This window comes from Podarcis tiliguerta, assembly GCF_965153285.1.
Source record: "Podarcis tiliguerta genome assembly, chromosome: 16".
Classification (NCBI taxonomy): Eukaryota; Metazoa; Chordata; class Lepidosauria; order Squamata; family Lacertidae; genus Podarcis; species Podarcis tiliguerta.
Window position 1 is genome coordinate 37,550,316 of NC_139549.1, and position 24,404 is coordinate 37,574,719.

Below are 24,404 nucleotides of genomic sequence, written 5' to 3' on the forward strand. Positions count from 1 at the left end.
ATTATGTAGCACTTGTGACCATGACAGTTCAGCATATCCAAGTGCACATAAACTGATCCCAAGCTGTAATGGGCTTTATCTACTAGAAGTAACACCTTGAATTTGACCCATAGCAAATATTCCTGGCTGTGACTTTCACGCCCCTAACACTGCTATCCTCCTCTGCCCAAAGGTCTCTTGAATCCACCAACAGTTCTACAAATTCTCCCTTTCTGTCCCTTATGCCTGGAACTCCATTCCAGAACCTCTACATCAGAGTGGAAAACTTCAGGCCTGGGTTCAAAATGCACACACACACACACACCGGCCTCTCTGTCTGGCCTTTGGTTTCCTCTTTATGCCACACTGCTCGCTATGCCCTCCTGCAGTGCTTTTGCCTGGCTGAAATATCTCCTTGAACGATGGTCATACCTCTTTCTGCCTCCTCCTTCCTCAAAAAAAACCAAGCATCAAGCAGTGTTCAGTTATACACAAAACATGTATGGATAATAATATAATAATAATAATTTATTATTTATACCATGCCCATCTGGCTGGGTTTCACCAGCCACTCTGGGCGGCTTCCAACAAAACACTAAAGTACAATAACCTATTAAACATTAAAAGCTTCCCTAAACAGGGCTGCCTTCAGATGTCTTCTAAAAGTTTGGTAGCTATTTTTCTCTTTGACATCTGGTTGGAGGGCATTCCACAGGGCGGGTGCCACTACGGAGAAGGCCCTCTGCCTGGTTCCCTGTAACTTGGCTTCTCGCAGCAAGGGAACCGCCAGAAGGCCCTCGGCGCTGGACCTCAGTGTCCGGGCAGAATGGATAGGTTTGCTGAAACGGAACAGTTTTCAGGAGTCAACTAAAATAGGCTAGGGAAGGTGCCTACCTAATGTCAACAGGCAGGGAGTTCCAGAGCCCAAATGCAGAACAAGTCATCAGGCCATCGCAATACAAAGATGTAACAGATTGAAAGCAACACAAGGCAATATCCATATGCATTTTGACGCAAACCCAAACAAACTTCAACATAAAGAAGCTAAAAATGCTGATTAGCCTTGGCAGATCACCGTATATTCCTTTAAAAGGGGGGAGGGGGGAGGTTGCTCCTCTTTTCGCAAATATTGAAATGGGATGAAATAAAATTAATTTATGCAAATCATAATAATTATGTAAAACCTATATGAATAAAAGTATGAAACAAACATCATTCTGAAGTTCCTGGCAGGTTACAACATTCTCTCCTATTTTCCACGCACCTCTTCTTGTTAGTTAAGTGTAGAGAGAAAATGTGCAGGCTTCGCAGTTAAATGTTTATCATAGAATCATAGAACTGAAGAGTTGGAAGGGACCCTAGGGGTCATCTGGCCCCACACTCTGCAATGCAGGAATCTCAGCTAAAGCACCCATGACAAATGACCATCCAACCTCTGCTTAAAAGCTTCCAAGGCATGAGAGTCCACAGCCTCCCAAGGGAGACTGTTCCGCTGTCAAACACCGCTTACTGTCAGAAAGTTCCTCCTCATGTTTAGTTGGAATCTCCTTCCTTGTAATTTGAAGCCATTGGCTCAAGTCCTACCCACCAGGATCAGGAGAAAGCAAGCTTGCCCAATCTTTCATGTGACAACTCTTCAGAAAATTGAAGATGGCTATCATATCTCCTGTAAGTCTCCTCTTTTCCAGGCTAAACATATACAGCTCCTTCAACCTTTCCTCATAAGGCCTGGTTTCATCTTGGTCACCCTCTTCTGCATACATTCCAGCTTGTCAACATCCTTCTTAAATTGTGGGGCCCAGAACTGGACACAGTATTCCAAGTGTAGTCTGACTAAGGCAGAATGTTGTTGTTTAGTTGTTTAGTCGTGTCCGACTCTTTGTGACCCCATGGACCAGAGCACGCCAGGCACTTCTGTCTTCCACTGCCTCCCGAGGTTTGGTCAAACTCATGTTCGTAGCTTCAAGAACACTGTCCAACCATCTCGTCCTCTGTCGCCCTCCATCTTTCCCAACATCAGGGTCTTTTCCAGGGAGTCTTCTCTTCTCATGAGGTGGCCAAAGTCTTCAGGATCTGTCCTTCCAGTGAGCACTCAGGGCTGATTTCCTGAAGAATGGATAGGTTTGATCTTCTTGCAGTCCATGGGACTCTCAAGAGTCTCTTCCAGGACCAGAATTCAAATGCACCAATTCTTCGGCGATCAGCCTTCTTTATGGTCCAGCTCTCACTTCCATACATCACTACTGGGAAAACCATAGCTTTAACTATACGAAGGCAGAAGAGAGTGGTACTATTACTTCCATTGATCTGGACACTATACTTCTGTTGATGCAGCCTTGAATAGCATTTACTTTTTTGCTGCATCATACAGGGTGCTTCTGAAATTTGAGAGCCCAAAGTCTGCCACTGATTCTGGCAACTCTCCTGCAGCCAAGCTGGTGCAAAACATATTGCTCCGCTTTCCCTTGAACCACATCAGTGAGGCTGAGAAGAGGGTCCTGTCATCTGGGCAGTCCAGGACCCCCAGACGCACTGCCCAGGTTTGCACCCCGGGGATGTCAATCCAGTGCTGCTCTCTTGTCTCTCTCTTGTCTCTTGCCAACAACAATATGGGTGTGGGGACATACCAAAACAAATTCTTTGCAAAAATGTGTAAATTGAGAGAAATGTGCAAGAAAATTTGACAAATTTTTATGAGGGTTTTTAAAAGAAAATTAAAAGCTGAAGTAGAGAGACTGAATTTTTGAATGGAAAAAAAATGAGAAACTGAGAGACCCTGAAATTGGCAGGTTTGTCTATCTCTAATATCTGTTGATGTCTGGGGAGGTAACTAAAGAAGCTGTAAACCTTATTCATCATTTCATACATCAAACACCTTTCTGTCCATATACTGTGCAACTTTCTCTGCCTTGTAAACATGAAAAGGAACAAGAGGCTGCTCTCCCTTTTTCAATACACCCCATCCTATAAAGTAGGGCTCTCCAGGCCTTGCATTAATGACCCATTAATGCACTTCTCGGTGGCTAATGGCCCATTAACATCCTCCTACTGTGTCACATTGCATAATCTCACTCAAATTTGCAAGCAATGACAACTGGCTTGCACAAAAGGAGGAAAATGTGTTTATGTGTCCACCCAGCTATTAAGGACCCCATCTGAGTCTTTCTTCCTAGAGGAGAACAGGAAGGATTTTAGGGGTGGAGCAATGAGCCCCTCCTTCTTTATGCCATTCAGTGTGGTAGCTCTGCAACAAATGAGATAATGGAAGGTTCTTGGATGGGACAATCTTAGTCCATTAATACCCCAGCTCAAAAGAAGGAGATGCTTATGATGTGATTCTCTGGGACAATTTTCACAGTCACGGCACTACTTTAACAAATGATTATTTTCTGTGGTTTTGTGTGCTACAATCTCAGTTGTCGTTTTTTTATTATTATTATTACCTAGCTGAGGTTTTGGAGGGGGTGGGATGGAAGCACAGCTGTGCTTTGATGGACCCCAGTTTCAGGGGCGGCTTCTGCTCTGGCAGCAGCTCTCCAGGTTTCCAGATAGGGGGCATTCTCAGTCCTACCTGGAGATGCCAGGAATTGAACCTGGGGTGCCTGAGACCTTCTGCATGCAACGCACATGCTCTACCACTGAGCTGCATCCCTCGCTCATCAACATATAGCTGAAGACCTATCTGATATAAAAATGTGCAGTGAGAATAACTTAAATAGAACATAAAGGATGACTGTTGTTGTTGTTGTTTAGTCGTTCAGTCGTGTCCGACTCTTCGTGACCCCATGGACCAGAGCACACCAGGCACTCCTGTCTTCCACTGCCACCCGCAGTTTGGTCAGATTCATGTTTGTAGCTTCAAGAACACTGTCTAACCATCTCGTCCTCTGTCGTCCCCTTCTCCTTGTGCCCTCCATCTTTCCCAACATCAGGGTCTTTTCCAGTGAGTCTTCTCTTCTCATGAGGTGGCCAAAGTATTGGAGCCTCAGCTTCACGATCTGTCCTTCCAGTGAGCACTCAGGGCTGATTTCCTTAAGAATGGATGCGTTTGATCTTCTTGCAGTCCATGGGACTCTCAAGAGTCTCATCCAGCACCATAATTCAAAAGCGTCAATTCTTCGGCGATCAGCCTTCTTTATGGTCCAGCTCTCACTTCCATACATCACTACTGGGAAAACCATAGCTTTTACTATACGGACCTTTGTTGGCAAGGTGATGTCTCTACTTTTTAAAATGCTGTCTAGGTTTGTCATTGCTTTCCTCCCAAGCAGGCGTCTCTTAATTTCGTGGCTGCTGTCACCATCTGCAGTGATCAAAGGATGACAAGTCAATAGATATGAACTGGATGTGCAGTGGGGAAAGATATAACATAAGTAATTGCCAAAAGGGGGGTGGATGGCTGGATGTTTCAATCGGATCTGTAGGTTCAGATTTGTGATTCTACTCTAAAATGTGAAAATGAAAAAAAAAATATTAAAAATAAAAATAATACATAGTGTCATTCCCAGGGGAATTGTGAAGGTGTTTCCCCACAATGGGGACTATTAAAATGCCCAGGATTGTTGTATAAAGGCAGTGATGTTGGCTAGGAATGGGGAACCTGGGGATCTCCATAATTTGCTGGACTCCCATCGTCTCTGACTGTTGGCAATATTGCCTGAGTCTGCTGGGAGTCTAGAATTCAATAACACCCAGAGAATGGCAGGTTCTCCACCACTGATGTATGTGGAATGTGAGCAACACTCCACACTACTACATAAATGCTCAGCTGTGAAAGTCTCCCTCCCCCCTCCTCTCCCCCACCCCCCACCCCGTTCATGTTTCTGGAAAACTCCCCATTAACCATGGCGTCTGCCCTATTTGGCACAATACCACCATCACTCGTTTGTGCAGATAAAATCTCAACATCTTGCCAAAGATTGGATGGACTCCCTTCACCTGCCAGTTTAAGACCTGTTCTAGGAGTGAGTGCTGACTCCAATGCCCATTGGCTAAAAAGGACTTATTAATTTCATTTATAGATTCTGGGCCTCAATAAGTAACTATCAGGAACTGATGAATGCTGCCCTGTGTGACCTGCAGTTTGTTTGTTTTTTTATATATATATATATTTTATTAGTTTTTTAACATGTCATTTTCAACAGCAATTAAACATACTTTTACATCTTATTCATTATTTTTTACTTCCATCCATCCTGTCTGAAAATTTTCCAATCTAATCTCTTAGTATGCATTTCTTATCTTCCCTATTACATTTCAAACTCATAAACAATATCTCTATCTTTTTTCTACTTTGTAACACTTCGTATATTTCTCCTTACAAAACTTCTTGTAGTCCTACTAGCGTAGTTTGATGATTACAGTTGCTCTTCAGATAATTCACATACTTATTCCAATCTTCTGTAAATCTCTGGTCCCGCAGGTTTTGAATCCTTCCTGTCTTTTTGTCACATGCCTGCAGTTTTTGAGTGCCTTCTGGACTGACTTCACACGGGTTGGTCATTGGCTCCATCTGAGCGGTGAGACATTTGGAGGATTTCCTGTCTTAATGAGACTTTGCTCTAGCAAAAAGGTCTACCTGAGCCAACTGACTCCTGGCTTGCCATCTGGTCCTATCTTGCTCCTGACTTGTCATCTGGTCCTAACTCTTGATTTGCCATCTAATCCTGATGGTTCTTAGATCCAGGATCCTGGTTCAGGCTCACCTCCTCCTGCCCCCCCCCTTCCAAAGAAACCTTCTAGACATGGGCCAGCAGTAACCCAAGAACTTCAGTAGTGGTGAGCTCATAAGGAAGAAGAGATGGAAGGAGGTGAGCTGCAAATGAGTGTCTCTTCCGTCACATGTGGCCTCCTTGCCTCCTCCATATTATTGTGGCATCTTCAAGTAAGAGCAGGGAAGAGGGGAATAAACATCCTGAATTTGTCAGCGGCATGTGGGCAGGAGCCAGCCTTCTGACGTGAAGCTGTTGGCAGTGAAGTAGATAGGAAGGCACAGAGAGAGAAAGCAAGAGCTTCTGTAACTCCCACGGGGGTTGGAAGGTGGAGGAAGGAATAAAGGAAGCTGTGTGAAAAGTAACACTCATCAGCAAAGTCAGTAGGTAAAAGGCTCACATATGCCCAATGGATTTGGATGAGGAATATGGGAACGTGCCTTATAGAGAGTCAGAACATTGGTGCATCATCTAGTATGGTGCATCATCTGACTAATTCTCCAGAGCTTCAGGAAAGGGCCTCTCTGAGTCTTGCGTGTTCAGTCCCCAAAGCCACCCACCAAAAAATTCACACATCACACATCAATGTTTGTTTAGGTTTTGGGCATGATTTTGGCTACAACTTTATTCAAAATACAAAAAATGTGAGTGGTTGCTTAGACATTGGTTATGACTATCTGTCCTTGCCCCAGGGACAGAACTGACTTCCGTACTCCAACGGAAGCCAGCGTGGGAAACAAGTATTGGGTGAGAAAATGAAGCTGGGCAACAGTCCCTCACTCCTCACCCTCATGTTCCTGTGGGGCTTGCACTGCCCAAATCCGCTGCCAGGGACAGGACGAAAAGAATGGCAAGCCCCTGGATTCCTTTAACGGAATTCCCTTTCTGCACCACCATTGGAGGGGTAGGCACTTACCCCTCCACCAACCAATTTTAACCAATGCCTAACCGCCAACCTTACAAGTTGTGACGATTTGCTACGCAGTAGGCAAAAACCAAATGGCACCAGCCAATCAGCCAGATGGCAAAATTCCTACCAAGCCCCTGCTCCAAAGCAGACAACCCCATGACAGGCATAGCAAGGTCAAGCGATCAACCCCCCACACACACACATTAAAGGGAGGGTCGGCGGGTGATCCGGTGCAAAACAGCCAAGAGGACGCCCAGTGTTGGGCGACCTGTATTTAAAAACTCTGGCTCCTCCTCCAAAAATGGTAACAATCAAAAATCCCCAGCAACCCAATTAACCACTTAATGGCTTGGGTTTATCCAAAAATTTGCCCAGCAACAACAGGGTGGCTTGTTTTCCCCAACCGCAACACGTGCTCTCTGTTAGGGAGAACATGCTTTACCCAAACAGGGGAGGCCCATCCTGTTTTGACGCCTGAAGCAAAATGGGAAGGTGCCCCCTCGCCCCCAAAGCTTTGCTTACTGGGGTTGTGCAGCTGAAGCAACGGCTTCTGGTGAGATGTCGTGAGAGTTTTGTGAAATCCCATGATAATTCCACAAGATGCCACAAGAACTAACCAGAAATAGCTGCTGCAGCTACACAATCCTGGCGGCAGGGGCAGGTGGGCAGGGAGCCCTTGGAGGTGCTGCCCCACAGGAGTCCACTGCCTGAGGTGGGCTGCTTCACTTTGCCTCATGGGCGGACAGGCCCTGTACCCATAGATACGTGGGATTGAACCTAGGATCTTCTGCAAGCAAAGCAGATATGGTGCCACTGAGCCCATGGCCCTGCTATTGTTTTCAATTTTGCAGACAATCTAATGGGAAGGGCGCTAGCTTAGTGGCCCTCGGGACTTGTCACCAGGCCACCCTGCCTACCGGCCTTGCTTTGCACCCTCCTTGAGTGTTTTTGCCTGGCTGGAACATGTCCTTGAACTCTGATAGTGCCTCTTGCTTCATTGGTTGGGCAACAGGAAGCGATGTGTGTGTGTGTGTTTGTTTATGTGTGTAGAAAGTAGCCTACTGTACAGAAGTGAAACCAGCATTCATTGCTGCCCCCAGTTTTCCTGGTGACCCTGCCCATTACTGCCATGTGGACCCTAATGCAGGGAATGCAGCCTTCATTGTAAAAGGTGCCCCACCCCTACATTAAAATGAGGATATTAATTGCAGAGAGAAAGTCACACATATGAAGAAGAAAAGGCAGTGGTGGTGGTGGAGGAGGAGGAGGAGGAGGAAAAATAGTTCCCTTGAAGTGCCAAGAATTTAATTGCCATTTTTTATTTCTCCGTATGCATCAGAAGCACAGCATGGAAAGCTTTATTTTCCCCTCTCAGTGCAACCTCCAAGATCAAGAGGGTCTCTTCCTGCAAAAGACGATTCAGCAGATTAGCCGGCAATATCGTTGATAAGTCATTGTGTAAATATAACAATGGGATTAAGTTCCACGATGGAGCCATTTCTCTCATTATATTAAATTGTGCCGGGCGGGAAGCAGGGTGGTGTGAACTATTAGCAGTATGTGTGGAGGGGGGGGGGGCAATGGCAAAGCCAACAAAGGGAGCTGCTTGGGAGAGTTTTGCATGAGGCCAGTGAAGAGTTTGCAAAGTGTAAGTCTTCTCTTTCGGAAAATACCTTTTTAGTCCAAGTGTGGATGAGATCATTAGCCTTTCTTAAGAAAAGAAAAAAAAAGATCATTAGCCTTTCTGGTCCATTACACTATGCATGTGTTCACCCATCAGTATGGTGAACCTCATTTCCACATTAATCTGTTTTGTTTTTGTTTTTTAAACTGCTTGAAAATTGGTTTTTATCTATGTAAATGTGCATACATAAATATGCATATGTAAACTATTTTTTTCTCTCCAAATGCACATTTTTGATAGTGCAATCTTATGCATCTCTGCTCTGAAGTAAGGCCCATTGAGCTCAACGGGCTGTGCTCTCAGATAAGCATGTGTAAGATGGCACTACGAGGCTGTAATTCTGTGCACACTTTCCTAGGAGCGGGGCTTTTTTTCCAGCCAGAACTTCCCATAGCTCAGTTCCGACACTTCTCAGGGGCACATCATTGCCATTATCATAAGAGAACGAGGGAAGCATTCATGGTGAGTACCAGCACCTCTTTTTTCTAGAAAAATAGAACTGAATGGGAGTAAAGTTGACTGAATTCATCAGGTCCTGCTTCGGGGTAGACATACATAAAAAGATAAAGGTAAAGGACCCCTGACAGTTAAGTCCAGTCGTAAACAACTCTGGGGTTGCGGCGCTCATCTCGCTTTACTGGCTGAGGGAGCCGGTGTTTGTCCGCAGACAGCTTCCAGGTCATGTGGCCAGCATGACTAAGCAACTTCTGGCGAACCAGAACAGCACACGGAAATGCCGTTTACCTTCCCACCGGAGAGGTACCTATTTATCTACTTGCACTTTTGTGCTTTCGAACTGCTAGGTTGGCAGGAGCTGGGACAGAGCAACGGGAGCTCACCCCGTCGCAGGGATTCAAACCACCGACCTTCTGATTGGCAAGTCCAAGAGGCTCAGTGGTTTAGACCACAGCACCACCTGTGTCCCCGATAGACATGCATAGGATTGTACTATAAACTTATTTTCTCCCAGGCAACACATTTTAATGCATTTTGATACTTTTAAAAAGGTGTATTGCCAGAAATCATGTTGTAATATTCACTGGCATAGTATGACTAGGACTGTTGGGGCAGCTGTCCCAGGCACATGATTCTGAGGGCGCGAGAGGATGCAACCAGGCACCCCCATGGCAGGCGCCCTGTGTGGTGGCAAGCAGCACTGGGGCCAGGCCTTTGGGGCTGGGATGGTACCTCCCAGTGGCGTAGTGTGGGGGGTGCAGGGGGGGGCCGGCCGCACCGGGTGCAACATCGGGGGGGGGGGCATGCTCGCACTCGCAGCTCTCTGCCCCTACCTGGCTCACTCACTCTCTCTCACTGCAGTGCTGGCTGTGCGAATCTGATCCGAGCCGCCAGGTCGCCGCCCACTGTGGAGGGGAGGGTGCCAGGCGTGCGGTGCGGTGCGGAGAGAGAGCGAGGGACTATCTGGGGGAGGGACAGTGCAGCGGGGGGGGGGCGCAAATTACTTGCCTTGCCCTGGGTTAGGGGGTGCAAATTACTTGCCTTGCCCCGGGTGCTGACAACCCACGCTACGCCACTGGTGCCTCCTTCTGCTAGAGAGAGAAGAGAGCACAGCACCATGTCCGCTGTCTGGTCTCCCCCTACCATTGGAGCCAAACAGGACCTTGCCATGCTGCCTGCCCACCCAATGCCCACCAGGTCTACTTTTTCAGTTCATAGACTTGGGAATAAGATCAAGGGAGCATAAACAGAGCTGCTTACATGGAGAGGGGGGATGACCTCACAGCCTTTCTTCTTTCATGATGGCAGGAGGCTGCCTCTATCTCAAATGACATCAAATTCCCTTCTGTATCACTGCTACCTGACAAGGACTGCAGATCCATTTGAACTAATGTTGGAAGTACCTTCTGGGGCAGAACACATCCCTGAACTTGCTTTGTAATAGCTCAGATCACTCCCTTGTTAGAAAGAAGGGGGTGGGGGAAGCCCTCTTTGATGCTTCTTTGTTATCTCTTGCTCCCCCTTTTGTAAAGATTCTCCCCCTTCTCCAATTAATTCCATTTGGATTTTAATTGAAGCAGCAACTTCTGCATAAATATTAATCAGGTGCACATCCATGCAGATAGGTCATGAGGAGACCCACTTCAAATAGAGGCAAAGCGTCAAATGTTTTCTTCATTTCCTTGCACATGCTAAGTAAATTCATTTTCCAGAACTTCACCATTGCCTGAGACCTGAAGATCTCTAGTTTTTCATTTTCTCTCTACCCTGCCCCTTGTAGCATGGCCATAGTTCCTTTAAATCATTCCTCATGTATAATGAGGTAAGAATCCAATGTATCTATTCAGACCAGGTCTCTCCATGGTTTTAAGTTTGAGACATTGGATTCTTACCTCATTATACATGATAAAGCTATTTTTAGCCATCTCACCTATTGCTTTTTCCTGTAAGACCAATTAATAATAATAATTATTATTATTATTATTATTATTATTATTATTATTATTATTTTATACCCCGCCCATCTGGCTTCCAAAAAAAATATTAAAATACTGTAATACATCAAACATTCAAAGCTTCCCTAAACAGGGCTGCCTTCAGATGTCTTCTAAAAGTCTGGTAGTTGTTGTTCTCTTTGACATCTGGTGGGAGGGCATTCCACAAGGAGGGCACCACTACCGAGAAGGCCCTCTGCCTGGTTCCCTGTAACTTGGCTTCTCTCTAACAGTCGTCAACAGGTTTACCACACCTATCAGCCAATCACCCATTCCCAACACCCTTCTGAGTAATACCCCTCCCCACCCTCTCACTATATATAAGGGTATGGTGACTTCTGTTTCAGTGTATCTGAAGAAGTGTGCATACACACAAAAGCTCATACCAATAACAAACTTAGTTGGTCTCTAAGGTGCTACTGGAAGGAATTTATTTATTTATTTATTTTCCAACACAGCAGACCAACACGGCTACCTACCTGTAACTAGCAGATGCATGGATGCATGAAAAAGAAAAAAATAATGAGACACATTTGAATTCTGTTGTCTTCCCTTCAAATCACCAAGGTGTTTTCACCCAAGGAGGACATTGTGCCTCACACTTTGGGCCAAATTCAGAAGCCCCTAAGTATGATACTAATCCTGCCTGCATCCCAGATGCAATAAGTAACATAACTTGTTCTTTCTCAAAGCCAAGGAAATCCTGAAGAAACTTCTGCATTGAGAAAGAATTGGCTTCCTTAGGGCATGCTACCAGTTATTGTCTGAGCTTCAAATCACAGCTTCCGCTGACATGACAGCTCCTTGTTAGATACAGCAGCTGAAAATTAGATCTATGATTGTTGAGGGTTTTTTTTTAACATACAAGAAGTGTGGGTTGGAGAGAAGCCAGGGACAGTTAGGCGATAGATGGCATGCAAAATGCTTTAGCTCAAGAACACTAACTTCTCACCCTCCTGCCCTCAGTGCTTGTCAGAATGCAATAATCACCTTTCCGGACATTTAAAATGGAAACTGCAGGGTAGCTATAAGAATGACGCCATGATTTGATAGAGCTTGTCAGCTACTAATCTGATGCCTAAACATATACATGTTTCGTGTCTCCTTGGATTAAATCACTGTGCCTAAATGTAGACTTAGTGATTAAGGACAATTGTGTTTGACTACAGAAGCATTGCTATCGTCCCAGATTTTCTGGGGGTGTGGAGACAAAGTACACTGCTGTGGTTGTGTAAAACGTTTAGCAACCATCCCTGGCAAAATTAAAGTTTAGGTACCAAATTTTAGGGCTGTCCACAGTCCCCTGATCCAAGCTGTGGTCCCAGTTCAGAACCCTCAATTAGGCTGTCACACCCTGGGCAAGGATTATCAGCCCCAGATGTGGCCACAAATCTGTTTGGGTGGGGATCATTTGTAATTGTTGTGTTGCAACACAAGAATGGGCCTTTTCTGTGACAGATCTGTGTTTGTGGAATGCTTTCCAAACCTCTCATGGAGGAGGGGCTCAGATGATGATTGCAGGGTCCCAGTTGGTTCATGTGGGGAGAGGTGGTCCATAAGGTCTCCATGCATGGAATAAAAGCAGTCCCTCGGCCCTACAGACTTCTTTCCACAAAAGGTGTTGAACAGAGCTCAGAAGGAGACAGAACCATGAGAGAGAGAGAGAGAGAGAGAGAGAGAGAGAGAGAGGCAGAAGAAAAAGGCTGGCATGGATTTGAAGTGTCCTCTTACAGAGGAAAAAGCCCCTTCTCTTTTACTGCTGTCACTGGCAGTGGCGTAGCGTGGGGGGTGCAGGGGGGGCCGGCCGCACCGGCCGCAACATCTGGGGGGGGCGCTCGCACTCGCAGCTCTCTGCCCCTACCTGGCTCACTCACTCTCTCTCACTGCAGTGCTGGCTGTGCGAATCCGATCCGAGCCGCCGGGTCGCCGCCCACTGTGGAGGGGGGGTGCCAGGCGTGCGGTGCGGTGCGGAGAGAAAGCGAGGGACTATCTGGGGGAGGGACAGTGCAGCGGGGGGGGGCGTGCAAATTACTTGCCTTGCCCCGGGTTAGGGGGCGCAAATTACTTGCCTTGCCCCGGGTGCTGACAACCCACGCTACGCCACTGGTCACTGGAACCAATAATCCCATTGCCATTTCCAGAGACAGGTGAAGGCAGAAGCTGCAGATCCATTCCAGTCTTTCTATTCTGCTTAAGTCTCTCTCTGCCTGCTTCCCTTCATCTCCAATGTGATTTTTTAAAAAACAAAATTAGAGAGTGCCTTGGTACACCTGACACACACACCCCTGTGCATGCTGATGGCTATACTATAGCAAGCACCCTGTATCCCACAATTTGTGTTCTTGGGGAGCAGCCTGACTCTGATCTGGGCTGGTGTTCCCCTAACGTTCACCAATCACATTTCCCACTCACTACACTATGGTACAGAGATGACTGCCTAACCCAGGCATCCCCAACCTTTGGCCCTCCAGATGTTTTGGACTACAATTCCCCTCATCCCTGACCACTGGTCCGGTTAGCTAGGGATCATGGGAGCTGTAGGCCAAAACATCTAGAGAGCCAAAGGTTGGGGATGCCTGGCCTAAACCATCTGCGCCATCCACCGTTTTTGGCAGATACCTCAAGGCAACTCTCTGCTCTGTGTCAGGAGCTTCGAATCATAGCCAGTGTCTTGGAAAACATCTGGAACACACATCAAAGAGGCTGAGTGGATTGATCTCCTCCCAGACCCATCTGAGTACTCCCCCCGCCCCAGTTACGGATTCGGAGTTTGCCAAAAAAAGATTATAATTCATGGTGCCATAAAATGATTAGCACTTAAACACTGTGTGAAAATTGCTCTGCTCTGCTCTCCCTGCCATTAGCCCATCATGCTGTGTAATAATGCATGCAGGTGACCTCTCTTCCTTCTGCGTGGAAAGTCTCTCGAGCTTTTTTGGATGGCTGGAGTTGTTTGTCATTTAAGTTGCACTTCTGGTTAGTTTCAACAGTAAGAAGACAGAACAGCGGCTCTTCTCTTCAGCTGAGTTGGAGGAAGGAAGTACAGTAATAGAGGTGGACAGGATGGAGCAAGAAATTGCCACAAGACCTGAGCAAGCAGTTGACACAGGAGGCTGGGGAAGAGACTGACCATCATTGCTCTCCATGACATTTGCCTTTTGGTTCTGGCAGACTCCTCTGAGAGAGAGATGTGGGAGCCAGCTGTATGCCATCTAACAATTATGCCAGCTGTATGTCGCCATCTACCCTGACCCTCTGAACTGTACTTAAACCAGGCTCCTTGGAGTTCAGCAAGACCAGTACCAGAAACGTCACTGTTGGTTAACTTTCATTTCTGTTTTGTATTTATGTACTTAAGCCTGGGGGACGTGGGTGGCGCTGTGGTCTAAACCACAGAGCCTAGGGCTTGCAGATCAGAAGGTCGGCGGTTCGAATCCCCGCAACGGTGTGAGCTCCCGTTGCTTGGTCCCTGCTCCTGCCAACCTAGCAGTTAGAAATCATGCCAGTGCAAGTAGATAAATAGGTACCGCTCCAGTGGGAAGGTAAACGGCGTTTCCGTGCGCTGCTCTGGTTCGCCAGAAGTGGCTTAGTCATGCTGGCCACATGACCCGGAAGCTGTACGCCGGCTCCCTTGGCCAATAAAGCGAGATGAGCGCTGCAACCCCAGAGTCGTTCATGACTGGACCCAACGGTCAGGGGTCCCTTTACCTTTACTTAAGCCTGGATTGTTTTTTGTTTTTTTGGTGTTTTTTTGTAATACTGAATTTATTCTGTTTGCAAAATAGATTTTTGTTATTTTGAATTTACAACTGTATTTAGTATATTTGTATTTCCAATGTTCTCTGTTTCGATGTTTTGTGCTCAGCCATTTTGGGCACAGCTCCTTGTGGATGAATGGCATATAAGTAAAATCAATCGATTGATTAAGATACAAAGGTAATCCTAGAATGTGTCCTTTTACTGAGGTGAGGAATAACCAATTTTGCATCCTTCAGCTACGGCTGGGCTAAAGTTCCCATCACCTTTGATCACTGGCCATGCTGTCTGGGACTGATGGGAGTTGGAGTGCAACAATGCATGTGCCCCTTGACATAGGTCACCATTTGAGGCATGTCTCAAAGGATCCAGCCTTAGAAATTAGGCAGATATAGTAAGAGTTGACAAATGGGTCAGTTTTGGTTTCTTTTCATTCCTCGGTTTTCCAGTCTTAAATTCAGTTTGACCCATTTCTGCAGCAGTTTTCAGTTTTAAAAAAGTGAAATATTGTATACTTTTATTACTTCCCTGTCTGTCAATCCATCAAGCTGGGACCCTCCCATCTAAGCATGGACAATTGTGGCACAATGCTCTCCCTTTTTGGGGTGGGGGTTTGTATTGTTTTTTGTTACAAATATCTATTGATATATTAGTATAATGTTGATGCTGATCTTTGGAAAACTGGATTTATAACTTAAAAACAAATCCACAGGAATTTCTACTGATTTTGTCTTCATTATTTTGCTTAATATACACATTTCTGCAAGCAGGTTCCCCCAAGATACTGAATTCTTTTGTGTTCGTTCCCCAACACACACTGTTTTCATGGATTTTCTTATTGGAGAACTACTTTTCAAAACTTGGGAGATCTGTGAATTGTTAAGGCTATTTCTTTTTCAGTTCAAATATTGTTTTGGAAAGTGTTGATTTGTTAAGTTTCCATTAAAATATGTATGAAAATACCACCACCACCACCCTCCAGTTGCTAACATTGGTAGAGGGTCTTCTCTGTGTTGGCTCCCTGATTAAGGAATACCCTCCTGTTTAGCACCAACACTTCTAATTTTCAGATTCGAAGCATTTGGAAACTATAGACATGACCTTTTCATCATCTTTCAGCTCCCAGTTTTGGGGCAGTGGCTTCTACTGGGCTTCATTTGCTGCCTTGGATGCTCCATAGATGAATGTGTGGGGAACCTGTAGTCCTCCAGATATTGTTGGACTCCAGCTCCCATCATTTCTGATCATTGGCAGTGCTGGCTGGGGCTGATGGGAGTTGAGATCCAGCAACATCTAGAGAGCTAAATGTTCTCTATCCCTGTTTTGAGGTATGTGGAGTCAGTTTGACATGGTTTTTATTTTGGGCTGCAAGCTGCCTTGAAACACTTACGATGGAAAAGTGAGAGATAGGCTGGATCTGGACACATCAAAGAAGTGATTCAGTTATACACATTGTAAACTTCATATGGGGAAATCCCACTGGTGAAAAACGGGAATCCACAGTGTCATCTGGTGTCACATAACACATATATAGCGTTTTCGCTTTACGAATGTAAAAGGTAAAGGTAAAGGTACCCCTGACCATTAGGTCCAGTCGTGGACGACTCTGGGGTTGCGACGCTCATCTTGCTCTATAGGCTGAGGGAGCTGGCGTTTGTCCGCAGACCGCTTCTGGGTCATGTGGCCAGCATGACTAAAGTGCTGCTGGCAAACAAGAGCAGTGCACGGAAATGCCGTTTACCTTCCCACCAGAGTGGTACCTATTTATCTACTTGCACTTGATGTGCTTTCTGCTAAGTGGGCAGGAGCTCCTATTTTATGTGAATAGCAACCCCGAAGAAGAGGACCTGTTTTGTATTCTGAAGGTCCCTAGTTCAGTTCCTGATATCTCCACATTCAGCTGAAGGAAACACTCATATTAGGGGTTGACCAACTGTTTTTCACTGCTGAAGCCTGCATTCATTCAGGGACAATCTGTTGAAGGTCAGTAGTGAAGAGGGAACAGCCCAAAGTGGGTGGGGCAACCCCCTTTTTCCTTCTGATGCCCACATCTGTCTCCCATCCCCTCTTCCCCTGTGTGTGCCAAATGGGATAAGAACATAAGAATAGGTGCAGTAAACTTAAAGAAAATGTTATGAAAACGATGTATAGGTGGTATTTAACACCAGTTAAATTGGCTAAAAGGTATAGAACAAAAAATGAATGTTGGAAATGTAAAGAAAAGGAGGGTCCTTTTTACAACACGTGGTGGACATGTAAAGAGGTAAGAGCTTTCTGGGAAATGATATATAATGAGTGAAAGAAAATGTTTAAAAACATTTGTATCAAACAAAAACACAGAAGCTTTCTTACTGGGTATAGTGGGTAAAGAAAGAAGATAAAAGAAAATTCTTATATGCAACTACTGCAGCAAGAATTTTGTTAGCCCAAAGATGGAACCAAAAGAAGAGTGGCAGATGACATTGATGGACTTTGCAGAGCTGGGGAAACTGGCAGGAAAAATCTGCAACCATCGAGACCAAGTGTTCCAAAAAAACTGGAATAAATTTATATTACATTTGAAAGACAACTGTAAACAATTGACATCACTAGGCAGGGTTATCTGAAGACTCGTAAGATTAAATTGCTACCTATCCAGGATAAGAAACTCAATATATTTAGTTATGATATAACAAGAATAGGAAAGGGAATGAAATGCTAAGATGAAAAAATTAATTTTGAAAACTGATAGACGGGAGGGAGGGGCGTTGTTAAGCTCAGTTGAGCCAAAGAGCTATAATAACAAGATGTAATGTTATGTGATGTGATTATATGTAAAAGAAATAAAAATTATTATGGGGGGGAAAGAACACAAGAATAGGCTGCTGGATCAAGCCAATGTCCCATGTAGCCCAGCATCTGGTTTTCACATTACCAAATAATGGTGGGAAAGTCTTCTTTCCTGTGGCTTCCAGCAATTGGCCTTACTGCCTGCAGCTGTGGAGACAGCACAGCCATCATGCTAGCAGCCATTCATAACCTCACCCTCCATGAGTTTGCCCAGTCCTCTTTTAAAGCCATCCAAATTGGGAACGCGTTCTGTAGTTTAATGCGTGCTGCATGAAGAAGCACTTTCTTTTATGTATCATTAATCTTCCAACATTCAGCTCCATTGGCTGTCCATGAATTCCAGTGTAATGGGAGATGCTGAAATAAGCAAGAGGAATAACCAAATATGCCGCGATATTAGAAGTGGGGGTGGGGGGAGGAGATTCAGGGCCATATTCTGGGTAATAAAGGATACTTTAAGTAAAAGCTATCTATACCTTTCATAGACAGACATTTTAATGCTGAGGTTTAAAATATACCATATGAGGTCATCTGTTCGAAGACCTCCGCTTCCAACGCCTTAAAAATCAAGGAGGGGAGAGAATCCTGATCAATAAATCATAATTGACTAAATGTCAACATTCCAAAGTAATGGGGTATTGATTTTCTTAAGGGTGTGTTGTAGAAAATCCCTCTAAAGTTTTCTGAAACAAAGGAAATATATATCCACAGATACCTTGAGTTAAGCTACCGCTTTCCCACCTTTTCTTTTTTATATATATTTTTTGAATAAAGCTTTTCTGTACAACACCAGAATCAATAGTATTCTTTTTCACTGAAAGCCAACAGTGGTATTTTGTGTGATCACCTGAATTCCAATCTAGGGGTGGGGGTTGCCATGAATTAATCACACCTGGGGTGAAAAATGCCGGCTGGGCAAAAATGTATATATGTCTCAAGTGTAGAGTTGCTGAGTCCTTTGCGAGCGACTTAAGAAGATATGAAAAAGGGGAAATCTTTTCCATTTTCTGCAACCCTTTCCTTTTTACCACGAAGAAGCTCTTTCACCCTTTTAAAAATACAGGAAAGGGCAGCTCAGTGATCATGGGGTGGAGTCTAAATTTCTTAAGAAGAATGACAGAAGTCAAACCAAGAGGGATGGGTTATACTTTCCTGGCCCTACCATTAGGCAGAGAGGTGTGGGGGACAGCAAACCATCCTTCCATGCTGGCAACCTTGAGCAATTCCCATCCTCTTGGGGTAGCACCCTAGCAGAGCATGGTTCCTACTTTAAAGAGGCTAGCCCTCTGTATGTAGGTGTCCTTTATGGGTGTCCTTTATGCAAAGTTCTATCCAGTCCAAGTCTGGTTTAAAGATAAAACACCCTAAGAAGGGAGAGCAGGCATGGCCTTGAAGTTGCCCATCAACAGTGAGCTCCTAAGCAACAGACTGAGCAAGCATACAGCGTGGGATGTAATCCACTGGGAGCAGTCAAATGCAACATTCCTTGTTTTCCTAGAGTGGACATGAAAGGGAATGTTTGGTGCAGCCAGTCAAAACTTCCTGTTCCTCCTGGCCTGGAGCATCCTTCCTTACATGCAACTAGTGGGTGGGTGTGACCTTTCCAGAGCTGGTAAAAGGCCAAGGTGTGCTGGCATTCTCTCTCTTTTCCATCTTCCTTTCATCCTGCGAACTTCCTGGAATGAACTGCTGGTTGACAGGTCATCTCCCTTGTGGGGTAAACCTGTTTTTTTACGTTTGTAACTTTAAGCCTAAAGCCTGCCTTCAGGGATCACACTGTGCTCTGCCTGATTGTGAGTCAACTTTCTATTTATTGCTTATGAATAAGACTGTGATGTCTTTATTCTTTTAGGAGGGATTCAAGGGGTCTTACCAGGAAAATATTAGAACACATTTCAACCTGGACAAGCCAGATTGAATTGTGTATTGTCTTAAGAAACTCGCATGAGTTTGCAACTAGTTTTCTGCTGTGTAAAGGGGAATGCACTCTGCTAAGTAAAGCAACTTGCTAGCGCAAGTTAGGAAAGATATTAATAAACAATATGTCCTCTCATAGAATCATAGAATAGAATCATAGAATCATAGAGTTGGAAGAGACCACAAGGGCCATCGAGTCCAACCCCCTGCCAAGCAGGAACCACCATCAGAGCACTCCTGACATATGGTTGTCAAGCCTCTGCTTAAAGACCTCCAAAGAAGGAGACTCCACCACACTCCTTGGCAGCAAATTCCACTGTCAAACAGCTCTTACTGTCAGGAAGTTCTTCCTAATGTTTAGGTGGAATCTTCTTTCTTGTAGTTTGGATCCATTGCTCCGTGTCCGCTTCTCTGGAGCAGCAGAAAACAACCTTTCTCCCTCCTCTATGTGACATCCTTTTATATATTTGAACATGGCTATCATATCACCCCTTAACCTCCTTTTCTCCAGGCTAAACATGCCCAGCTCCCTTAGCCGTTCCTCATAAGGCATCGTTTCCAGGCCTTTGACCATTTTGGTTGCCCTCCTCTGGACACGTTCCAGTTTGTCAGTGTCCTTCTTGAACTGTGGTGCCCAGAACTGGACACAGTACTCCAGGTGAGGTCTGACCAGAGCAGAATACAGTGGCCACCCTCAACATTCCTAGAGTCTAGAATTCTCTGATGTCATCAGAAGAGGAAGCCGTTTTTTTTTCAGTTAGGTGTGTTGTCAACTGCAGAGGATGAGCAGCTTTGGGGGCCTCTTGGGGAGATGGAAGGATTGAAAGGACTGAATCTATGAAGGAGAGCTACATACTCTGAGATGTGGGAACCTTCGGTCAAAGGCCAGCAGCGAAGAGATGCTGCTGGCCACCAGGTTCTTTGGCTCCCCACTTTCCCCAAGGGTGTATCCTCGGAGGTCCTGTGGGAGGAAACAGGAGTCAGGGGCCAGTCTGGGCCAAAGCGGCAGGGCAGACTCAAGTGCCTAAGCACCGAGCAAGTAGGGGTGACTGCATAAGTGCCCGTTTCTATTCTGATGATTTCAAAAATGGGAAACATTGGTGGCCAAACAGGACAGGGGACTCCATGCTCCAGAAATAGGACAGTCCATTGGGTAAGGGATGGGAAGAAGAAGAGTTTGGATTTGATATCCCGCTTTATCACTACCCGAAGGAGTCTCAAAGCGGCTAACATTCTCCTTTCCCTTCTTCCCCCACAACAAACACTCTGTGAGGTGAGTGGGGCTGAGAGACTTCAAAGAAGTGTGACTCGCCCAAGGTCACCCAGCAGCTGCATGTGGAGGAGCGGAGACGCGAACCCCTTTCACCAGATTACGAGTCCACGGCTCTTAACCACTACACCACACTGGCTCTCTAATGGGGGCCCAAACCTCTCCTGATGCCATCGGGACACTTACACTGAGAAGCTGGAGGAGAGTGCCAGGATTGGGGGCTTCCATAAGGAGACTGCCCAGCAGGATCCGGAAGTGCCTCTTCTGTTCCTGCAGGAAAAGAGAGAAGAGAGTTTGAATGCTGGGTTGGATTCTCCAAGTGTGTGACGAAGAAGAAGAAAGAGTCTGCGAAGGGAAGTCAAAACAAAGGACATACTTCTCTATCTTCCTCCTTCTCGGCCCCTGTCAGCACAGCCTCCAATTTCCTGTTCAGGATCGCACTGATCATGTCACAGCTGAATTTGGGCCTCATCGTGCTGCAGAGATGAAGGCGTTAGACGCTGCCTCCTCCATGTCTACCTTGCCCCCTTCTCCCTCCTGCCTGCTCTTCCCCACCCGGAGCTCCCCCCCCAACCCCTAGGAGGGTCCTCCAAGCATCATGTGTACATAAGTACACATAAACCATGTGTCTGAAATAGTACAGGAGAACAATCCTGAAGCCATTTTGACTCTCCCAGTGACCTCAAATATTCCTTTGCAGTAAGGGAGGCAAATGGCAGCCTTCCCATTGTCTTTGTGCTGACAAATCCTGTCTGAAGGGCATATTTATGTATGAATAGGCTGAGCCTGTGACCTGGATTCAGGAACTAAAGTATTTACCATCACAAAAAAATGGCCAGCCTGCCCAGGTAATGCAGTCAGTGACCATTATCAGGTATCCTGGCAGGCAGGATTTCCGCTGTAGACCGTCTCCTTCTGTGATGTATGTATGATGTTGGGGGGGGTGTCTTGGGCTACTGGGTGGGCAATCAAACGTCTATACAAGGGCTTGCACACCATTGTTTGGGTTTCCTCCTCCCTCCTGCGTGTGGTGAATGGGGACCCTGTTGCAACAATTTAATAAAGATCAGGCTTACTAGCCACTTTGCTTCTCAATATACTCTGGTTGGCCTCTGTTATTTTCTCCTACTGATAGGGAACCTAATTAAGGACTCTATACAGGCTCTTGGATACCCCATAAGGGAAAAGGAGCAGTTTTTTTCTTAAAACAAAAGTAAAGATAAAAGTTAAAGGACCCCTGGATGGTTAAGTCCTGTGGCATTTGCCCGTTCATTTGAAAATGTCTGTACAGGGGGAGAGAAAGGGTTAATAGGTAGTCCAATAGAAAAGCCAGAGGCGGAGCCTACCTGTTTATAAAAGGCCTTAGCCTGAGGTAGTTAGTTAGTTAGTTAGTTAGTTAGGAAAGGCAGTTGGGAAAGCAGTTGGCAGACAGTTGGAAATAGAGACAGTTAGTGCAGTGGGTTCTTGTGTGAGGGGAGGTAGAAGAGTTAGAGACAGAATAAAATAAGACTAAGAGGGTAAAGAGTAACAATGTTTTGAATGCAGATAAAGTTTATTTGTGTTTGCAATAAACTACAATCTTCAACCTGACTGAAACTAAGTGATTTACTGGGGAGGACCTGGTTGGTGGCAGCGGATTAGTGGTCAATAGTCCGTGAGATGACCAGGGCCTCCGTATGAACGCCACAAATCCAGTCAAAGGTGACTATGGGGTTGTGGCGTTCATCTCGCTTTCAGGCCAAGGGAGCTGGCATTTGTCCACAGACAGTCTCTGGGTCATGTGGCCAGCAGGACTAAACCGCTTCTGGGACAACGGGACACCGTGATGGAAGCCAGAGCACACAGAAACGCCATTTACCATCCCGCCACAGAAATGCCTATTTATCTACTTGCACTGGTGTGCTTTCGAACTGCTAGGTGGGCAGGAGCTGGGAGAGAGCAACAGGAGCTCACCCCGTCGCAGGGATTTGAACCGCCAGCCTTCCAATCAGCAAGCCTAAGAGTCTCAGTGGTTTAGACCACAGTGCCACACGCGTTACCTTACCTTATCTTGATCTTCCACCTTGATCTTCCAATGATCTCAACGTGGCTTACATGATTTCCCTCCTCCCCATTTCCTTCTCACAATGACCCTGCAAGGCAGGTGAGGCTGACTCCAAAGGCAGCCAGTGAGCTTCATGGCTGAGTGGGAATTCGAACCCAGAGGGCATCAGAGGAAGGAGGGAAGGAAAGAGGGACCGAGGCCAGTGTTGCCCATGGCACCTCTGAGCATCATTCAAGGCACCCCAGGGTGCCACAGCACTCTGCTTGAAAACCACTGGCTTAGATAATTCTTGAACTGCAGAATTGGAAGGGACCTTGGGGTCATCTAGCCCAACCTCCTGCTTCTGCACCTCCAATCTTGCTCCTATATCCTTTGCAGGGGGTTGGACTAAATGGCCTCTGGGGTCCCTTCCAACTCTACGATTCTATGAATCTATGATCCTCCTTTGAGCCCTCCTCCTCTCCCTCTTTTATCAAGGAACCTCCTGAGGAAGACTCTGCTCTCTCTCTCTTCCTCCTGCAGCCTCATTAATAATAGTAGTAGTAATAGTAATATTAATAATACTAATATTAATAATTATTATTTATTTATACCCTGCCCTCCCCAGCTGAGACCAGGCTCAGGCTAACACCAAATACATAATACATTAAAAACACAAAATCAAATGATTAGTTTAAAATACAATTCGAATCACATTTAAAATCAAAATAAAATTAAGTGGGAACCCACAAATCACAACTATAGGGGTAAAGAATATTAAATATTCATCAGACCCGGCCATCCGTGCTGGTCCCATATGGGCCGATAGAAAGAGCCAAGGAGGCCACTTACATACAGGGTCCCATAGAAAGAAGGGGGTCAGACTGGGCCCAGACCAAAGGCCTGGAAGAACAACTCCATCTTACAGGCCCTGCGGAAAGATGTCAAATCCCGCAGGGCCCTTGTCTCTTCCGACAGAGCCTTCCACCAGACTGGGGCCAGGGCTGAAAAGGCTCTGGCCCTGATCGAGGCCAGTCTAACCTCCTTGAGGCCCAGGACCTCCAAAGTATTATTTTTTGTGGACCGTAAGGTCCTCCATGGGATATACTAGGAGAGGCAGACCCATAAGTACAAGTGTCCAAGGCCTCATTGCTAGCCCCACTTGCCCCCTGCATCTCCACCCCAGCCCCTGACCCACCTGTGCCAAGGTGAGGGCCCTGCCTGTGATGCTTTAGTTGAGATTCCTGCCTTGCAGGGATTGGACTAAATGACTCAGGGAGGGGGGCTTACCTCTCTATCCTGGCATTGCATGAATGCCACATCAAGCTGGCAACCGTGATTTTTGAATGTTGCCTATCTGGGACTGCTGGCATTCTCGCCTAGTCACTTCTCTCCCAACCTGTTGACTGAGAATGGCCTCTTCCTATTCAAGCAGGCAAAGGGAGCCAGCACCAGACTGGCCTCCCTGAATGTGTCATCTTTGTGCACGATCTCCTCTGCTCATATCAAGAATGGTGGTCCTAAGGAAGTAGAAGCAGACAGACCACACCACTCCTCAGACCCTTTCTAAGTAAAAAGACAGGCAGGTGGGCTTAAAGACTGGCTCTGGTGGGGGAAAGGTCATCACCACACATTGTGGTGGCAAATTCCATCATTTTGACCAGGCTGGTCTATTAGGGCATATGGGGCACTGCCCCCTCCTACCTCTGCTTTGATTTCTCCAAGCCCACTGGGTCTTAGCAACCAGTCCAAGCTGCACCTAGCTGTCTACTTTCTCCTCCTTAGTCTCACTGTTGTCCCTTGTAGAACCCCTCAGAGAAGAGGATGGGGACAAAACTACAACTAGTTGAGTCTGCTTGCAAGTTGCTCTGGCTC

At 46.0% G+C, this 24,404-nt stretch overlaps 1 protein-coding gene across 3 annotated transcripts in view; it reads right to left on the reverse strand.

Annotated features, from left to right (window-relative positions):
• Positions 1–17,138: 17,138 nt before the first annotated feature.
• The window catches only part of LOC310666890 (uncharacterized protein), a 126,124-nt gene continuing 118,858 nt past the window's right edge, over positions 17,139–24,404 (reverse strand). Inside the window, exons 1-4 of one of the 3 annotated variants that reach the window (XM_083418447.1) lie at positions 20,883–21,099; positions 20,693–20,776; positions 20,093–20,197; positions 17,139–17,466 (exon numbers count right to left, since the gene is read on the reverse strand). In XM_083418447.1, the coding sequence (XP_083274573.1) occupies positions 17,401–17,466; positions 20,093–20,197; positions 20,693–20,776; positions 20,883–20,978 (351 nt within the window). In that variant the 5' untranslated portion in view covers positions 20,979–21,099 and the 3' untranslated portion in view covers positions 17,139–17,400. Of the gene's footprint in view, positions 17,467–17,505; positions 17,677–20,092; positions 20,198–20,692; positions 20,777–20,882; positions 21,100–24,404 lie in introns of those variants that run through there. The other 2 variants (XM_083418446.1, XM_083418445.1) reach the window with 2 other exon arrangements.